We start from the raw sequence: 7,201 nt of genomic DNA, 5'->3' as shown, positions 1-7,201 counted from the left end.
CTGCTATCGATGCCACGTGATTATTGATAAGAAGGCCAAATGTCTAAATTATAACATTTTCTAATATTTAATATTTTGGGGGTTATGACACGTTGCGGCTGCAGGAGGTCGTACGTGCGGCGGCTCACCTCTGCGTAAGGTGGCGGTGTTGAACGGCGGCGGGCTGATCTCGGTGTACGCTCGCTCTCTGGGCACCGCCGACTTCATCTCCATGTAGCTGCTCTCCGGCGGGCCGAAGGGCAGGAGGCCCGGCAGGTCTTTGATGGTGGCATACGGGTTCTCGCTGTTCAGAGAGCTGCTGCTCACCGCGACCGAGTCCTTCAGCTCTGTCGCCAAAACACGAAAGAGAAAGACGTTTAAAAAACAGATCTGAGGTCTACGACAACCACCGAATGTAAAATGTAACGTGGATGCAGAGACGAACTGTGCTCTCAGGAAACAGATTTTCAGAAGTGTTCCTGAGCCAATGCAGTGATTTCCACTTCAGATTCATGTATGTTTTTAATGCAGTGTAGTAAAAATATAGTAGTTTGATCTTGAATTATTGTCCTACAATATTAAAACACAGTATCTGACGTGACCGTCTGCCTCATGTAGTTCGACCCGTCTCCTCCTCATTATTAATTATTGCTTATTGATTAATTACATTATGTTTCAGGTGGACGGATAATCTCCGCAAAGGTGAAGTGCAACACAGAACAAAACCTGAGAGAAATAAAACTTTTGTGTCTGCATAAAAAAATAAGTCTTTGATCTTTTACTTGCAGTTGAAGCATTAAAAAAAAAAAAAAGTTTATATTTTTCTCCAAAACATTATAAATTCACGAGGAAAACCACAGAGTCCTTTATTTTATAGAGCGAGGTGGTTTAAAGTAAATCATTTTATTGTGATTTTTTTTTAATTCGATCACGTAAAGTTATCAAAAGGGCCGCAACAGAAATGTTTCTGGGGAACACTAACAAGTGACGGACTCGGCTACGACGAGCTTCTTATCGCAAAAGTTCGTGAAGTTACTAAAGTCAACGCTCCGTCAGCGGTGATGAAGGAAATCCACCAACACGGAAGTTTTCCGTTCGTTTGTTTTGACATTAACTTCATGAGTCACGAACTATCGTAACAAGCCACCTGGTCCGTCACTGTTTAATGTCCCCCCGTTTCCGTTGTTAGTCGGTGATTTTTTTTGTTGTATTTGTGTCACTTTGTTTTAATTTCTGACTCTTGAGATGTCAAACAAGTGAGGCTGTTTTCCTGAATTATCTCGTGTTTTCAATTCTGTTTTCTCAAAATGAGTTGCGTGGAGATAGAAGATGTGATAGCACCCTCTGGCGGATAATAGAGGACCTACATGTCCACGAGTTAATATTTTTTATTTCATGTTTCAAGTGGTTAAAAATGGATTTTAGGTTCCAAACTTCTTTTTTTTGACACTCAAAAACCGTCACTCCACATTACTGTCTCAAGAGGATGTTTTTAAATGATTTGATCAATCAGCAACCAGCAGTGACGTCACCTCCTTGGTTTGTGAACGTTATGAAACCTCCAGTTCAGATCTGACCGATCTGATTGGAAACCTGACGATACTACGTCCCGCCCACCGATAGCTGTAACCTGACTGCACCGCAGGCCTGTCAATCAAACAGACACGCCCCCAAAAACAGGTCTTCTTGAATCTTCTTTTCTAATGAATGAGGGATTATTTTCAGATGGACCTCCAGAAAACTAAAAAGAAAATCTTTCAAAAACTCAAATATCCTCCAATTATGCAGCTTGTAATGTTACAAATATTCATGCATGTCGTGTTAATATTCCTTTAAAAGGCAGTAGGAGAGTAAAAAGGGAGAAAATGAGGCGACAACGTACCTTTGTTGTAATACTTCCCGAGGCTGGCGCTGTAGCTGTAGCTCCTGTCGATGCCAAAAGCTCCTGTAAAACAATAAAAACACAAATCGTCCGTCTTCATTTTCATTCATGGAGCGATAATCAAAAGCAGAAGAAGCTGATGGGAAACGAGCAAAAAAATCAATAACAGGTGAGCGAGATCGTTGCTGGCGGCAAAGCGATCACATTTTATGAAGTCTTTATTATGTTTATAGTCTTGGATCAAATCGCCGGAGAGGAAATCTGAAAGTTTGTGTTGAGATTTAGTGCTTTTTTTTTTTTTTTTCAAGAATTATGAATTATTTTCATGTCAAACAACCAGTTAAAGTCTAATAGTGTTTTTTCTTCTTAAAGCAGAGGTCTCCAACCTGTAGCTACCAGGAGCTCGTCACCTGTTTCCGGACGTTTTTGTTTTATCGGTTTTGGCCGTGGGCGTCGTAAAAATGGCCCGCTAGTGCCCCCTATAGTCAGATCTCAAGGCTGCTTTCACCTACATGAATGAAATTTGGTGGACACGTGTATCACACCGAGATCTACGAAAAAGTCTGTCGGCACCACGACCTAAACTCAACAGGAAGTCCGCCATTTTGAATTTAGTGGCCGTTTTGGTAATTCACATGTGTTATACTTGAACAAACTCAAGATTTTATCGGACCGATTTGAAATTTGGTGTGTCCAGTCTTAAGACCTTTGAGATGAACAGTTACTAAAAGATTTGGATTTCGTCGAATGGTGTGGCCATGGCGGACATTTTGAGCGTTTCGCCATGACATTAAAGTTGCTGTAATTTGGATGCACATAGTCCGACCTTGCTCAAACTTTACACGTTTGATTAAAAAGTCCTGCCGTGAAGACACCTGCATGATAATACTCAGTCCTCATCATAGCGCCACCTACTGGCAACAGGAAATTACATTTTTCATACTTTCACATGCTTCTTCCCGCTGGTTGATCACATCGACATTAAATCAGGTGAGAATAGCCTTAAAACGTTGGTGATGATATATTGAGAAGCCCGTCTGTTTTCCTCAAAGGGTGTTGCCATGATGATGCGGCAAAGTTCTCAAGGGTTGGAGACATCTGCCTTTATTATTATTATTATTATTATTATTATTATTATTATTATTATTATACTGTTATGGATTACTGAAACTTTCCACTGATGAAATGCATGAAGGTGTTTCAGCAGAAGGTTGCATGAGGTGGTTATTCCTAATGTTGGCTCCTTAGTTTTATTAGCTTGTAAATGTTAATGCACTCATTTAACTTCACGCAGCTGCACGTGTTTCCTCTGAACGGATCAAACGTGGAGCTCCTGATGTGAATCAAACTGTGGAGGAGGAGGAGGAGGAGGAGGAGGAGGAGGAGGAGTAGCAGCAGCCCAGACGGACCTGAGTCTTTGCGAGGCTCGTGGTGTTTCCAGTCTGCTGGCAGAGTCGCGTTGGTCTCGACCCCGAACAGACCTCGGCGCTCCCGCTCCGCGTTCTTCACGCTGCAGAACAGCTGGTTGTTGGTGTTCTGCGTAAAACAGACGGAGCGGAGAACCCGTCAATCATCCACCAAACTAAAAGGAGCTGCGACGACGACGAGGAGGTGCGACGCTCACCTTGATGGTGCGGTCGTGGTTGTTGGGCAGGTGCGGCAGCGGAGGCCGGTTCTGGCTCAGCGTGTGGTAACTGGGGTTGGAGTAGTAGTGGTGGTAGCTGTGGGGAACATCTGCACAACCAAAAATAAAACAACATTGTGTCTGCTGCTGGTAAAATGATCTCTGTGGGCAATAAAAATCACGTGGAAACAGCTGTGAAAACATCAACACATGATGCTGGTTTTATTTGAGAATGTTGAACGCAAAGACAAATTGTTTGAAGAATATTTCTCTGAACTCTCTCTGCTTTAAAAAAAAAACCTTCTTCAGCCTCTTCATTGGTCTTACTTTTTCTAAAAGAATTACTTTTAACTATCTTCTTTTTTATTTTATACGTATTTGTAATTTTTCTTATTGTGTGAACCTTTTTTTTTTTTCCTAACTGTGTTTCTATGCTTTTACCGTACCTGGGACGGCGTACTCGGAGTTGACGGTGCGGCTGGTGGAGAAGGACACGGTCGGCGTGTTGTTCTGCTTGTCTTTCTGCCGGCGGCGGTAAAGCAGCAGCAGCGCCAGCAGCAGCACCACCAGCAGGACGAGCACCACGATGCCGCTGATGGCCCCCCACGACTCCCTCTCGCCTGGGGGGAGAGGGACCATCACGCTCCCTGACTGCACCAACGAGTCTGTCGGCAGGTACAGAAACCTTTTATTAACAGATACACGTGGTGGTGGTGGTGGTGGTGGTGGGGTTACTGCTGTAAAATATCCGTGTTAAAGTCCTCGCCTTGCTTGCACTCGTCTCCTGCGTCGCACACGCAGTCTCCGCTAAACCGGTCGCAGAGCAGGCCGGCCGGACAGGAACAGGTCTGAGAGCAGAACGGACCGAACCGGCCGGGACCGCAGGCTGCAGAACACAAGGTACACGTCACGTGTGCATCCCTGCGCTGCGTTCAACACCAACACTCTGAACTTATGGATCACACATCGTACGCTCCACCGTCACGTCTCCGACGGGACACTCACGTATGGAGCAGTCGGTCGCGGTCCAGCCGGGGAGACATTCACAGTGACCGTCCCGGTGGTCGCAGCTGGAGTTGTTGGCGCAGGTGACGCACACTTCGGAGCAGTGTTTGCCGTAGTAGCCGGCTGGGCAAACTGTAAACACACACACACACACACACACACACACACACACACACACACACACACACACACACACACACACACACACACACACACACACACACACACACACACACACACTGAGCCACGTTCCAGTGCACCGAACGTAAATGAAACAAGATGAGTATGATTATCGGTACCAACCCTGGTCACAGTTGGGTCCGGTGTATCCGTGCAGGCAGTCGCAGTCTCCCGTGATGTGATGGCAGCGGTAGGACTGGCCACAGGACGGGCAGGACATGCTGCACTGGTCCCCGTACATCCCAGCTCTGCATTCTGGGAGACAGAGAGGCCCACATCACTCGCCGTGAACCCGGCAGACTCCGCGATTCCGATCTGGTTTGAGTTTTTTTTATTCCCCACTTACTGTTCTGACAGGTGACGCCCCAGTATCCCGGACGGCACACGCACGCCCCGGTTTCCCTCAGGCACGTGTCGCTGTTGGGGCAGTGCTTGAAGCAGGTTTGGTTGCAGCGGCGGCCCCAGAGCCCCTCCGAACACGGCTCGCTGCAGCGCGGCCCTGAAGGGGCGACAACCGGGTGAGTCTCATCCCCCACGTTAAAGTCCCGCATTCACAGTTTCACCTCGAGCAGCAGAATGTATTGAGAAAGCTGCTCAAGTTTTCAGAGGGATTAAATATGGATGCAGATTCATATAAATACCGGCAAAAACACAAAAGATAAGCAGGCAGACAAAGAGAGACGGATGTTCTAATGCTCTATAAGATTAGTGTAATTTGGTGTCCTTGAAGTGTTGAGAAGGTTACTTTATAAAACTAATAGGTTGCAGATTTCTCGTTAAAAATGTAATAAATCCTGTAACCAGGGTTACCGAAGGTCTGGGAATTTTTAATGGACAGGGAAAGTCAGGAGGTTTCATAATTTTTGGGCCAAGTCATTGTTTAAATGTTTAAATTAAAATATAATAGTTTCCAAGTAGTCTTTTTTATTGCGTTATTTCAGAGGTTTTCATGTCCTTTCTGTTTGTCAACCGGTGGCAGCACTTCAGTAAAGATGTTTGTTTTCTTGTAGCTGCTTAGGAAGGCAAATACGCTGGAAAATATAAATTTCAAGAGCTTTGCCTACAAAATAAAAATTTCAAAGATAGACGACGGAAAAGCTGAATGTAAAGTTTATAAAACAATGATAGATATATTGAATATGGGCGAAAGAACAGACTGTCTGTCAATCAAACAGACACGCCCCCAAACACAGGTCTTCTTGAATCTTCTTTTCTAATGAATGAGGGATTATTTTCAGATGGACCTCCAGAAAACTAATAAGAAGGAGTGACTTTAGCTAACAACACCGAGATAACTGATGGACACATTTTATTCACTTTGGATTTGATGAGAGAAGTTGAATGGGAGTCTATGGAGCCGGAGGCTTTTTGGAGCCGACCTCTAGTGGCACTCGCTGGTATTGCAGCTGAAGACACTTCTGGATCAGAACCATTTTACAGACCCGGAAGCTACGAACTCTTTTATATCCCGTCTATGTCGCCACCACAGCGATGGACAACAGTGGGGGGAGGGTGGTTTCAAACTCGTGGCTCCCTTACTCCTACCGGACTTATCTGTGGTAGCCGAAGCCGAGCTGGCATCACTTACCCGACCAGCCTGGCAGACAGTGGCACTCCCCGCTGGCCGCTTGGCAACCGTCGGCGTGGACACAGTCGCACCTCTTCAGGCAGCCGGGCCCGAACGAGCCCATCTGCACAAGACAACAAACGCCAAGCGGGGCAAAGAAAACCGTCAGGGGGAATCTCCTCAGAGTCACACTGACACACTGCCAGTGTTCTGGTTCTGTTGACAGCCCGGCGGGTTGGCACGGCAACGACAAGACGTGTACATGTCCAACAGGCAGATTAAAGCTCACGGGAGGGGGGGGGGGTGAAAGGATGGACACTGACCGTCCAATCAGAGCTGACATGTCCTCATGGCTATTACCGCTCTTATGATTAGTGTATTATGAAAGATAGCTAAATTATTAATGAAAAAATGTGGAAATATAAAGACAAGTAACAAAGTTTAAAAGATAATTATTCATGTATTTATCGCCCTTTATATTTCCACATTCCTTACAGATTTATTCTGTTATGGTGCTCCTATCGCATCACAGTTTTTGGCAATATTTAGCAATATTTTTTATTTTTGTATCTGATTTTAAGTTCGGCTCCAAAAGTATAAAATTTAAATATAACTGCATGAAGAGCAAACGTGTCTCAACATTTAAACTCGTCAGGTAAACTTTTTCCAGCATCCAACAAAACTTTGAATCCCTCATTTTTTTCCAGGCTCTTCACAGCCTCGCTAACATCACTAGCTGACATCGGGGGTGGGGGGACGACTCACCGGGCACGGCAGGTCGCAGTGCGCCCCCTGCCAGCCGGCCATGCAGCTGCAGGATCCGTCCGCTGGGTTGCATTTGGCCCCGTTGGCGCAGCGACAGGTGGCGTTGCAGCCGGGACCCCAGGTTCCCTCGGAGCAGGGGGTGGAGCAGTGCGTCCCGCGCCAGCCTGCAGAGACACAAAAAAAAAATCCTTTCGTAAGT

General features: G+C 45.8%; 1 protein-coding gene across 2 annotated transcripts in view; it reads right to left on the bottom strand.

Annotated features, from left to right (window-relative positions):
• The window catches only part of pear1 (platelet endothelial aggregation receptor 1), a 40,863-nt gene that overhangs the window by 3,099 nt on the left and 30,563 nt on the right, over positions 1-7,201 (bottom strand). For both annotated transcript variants that reach the window (XM_069715054.1, XM_069715053.1), the window contains 11 exons: positions 7,003-7,166; positions 6,259-6,361; positions 5,017-5,169; positions 4,794-4,925; positions 4,491-4,622; positions 4,252-4,371; positions 3,932-4,150; positions 3,486-3,595; positions 3,271-3,397; positions 1,862-1,924; positions 129-326 (listed from right to left, as the gene is read on the bottom strand). In XM_069715054.1, coding sequence (XP_069571155.1) covers positions 129-326; positions 1,862-1,924; positions 3,271-3,397; positions 3,486-3,595; positions 3,932-4,150; positions 4,252-4,371; positions 4,491-4,622; positions 4,794-4,925; positions 5,017-5,169; positions 6,259-6,361; positions 7,003-7,166 — 1,521 coding nt within the window. The remainder of the gene's footprint in view (positions 1-128; positions 327-1,861; positions 1,925-3,270; positions 3,398-3,485; positions 3,596-3,931; positions 4,151-4,251; positions 4,372-4,490; positions 4,623-4,793; positions 4,926-5,016; positions 5,170-6,258; positions 6,362-7,002; positions 7,167-7,201) is intronic.

This window comes from Brachyistius frenatus, unplaced genomic scaffold (assembly GCF_029030835.1).
Source record: "Brachyistius frenatus isolate BFR_SWC_R1_liver_20210118 unplaced genomic scaffold, ASM2903083v1 Contig_137, whole genome shotgun sequence".
NCBI lineage: Eukaryota > Metazoa > Chordata > Actinopteri > Embiotocidae > Brachyistius > Brachyistius frenatus.
The sequence above is the reverse complement of the archived record's forward strand: the minus strand, read 5'-3'. Positions and strand labels throughout refer to the sequence as shown.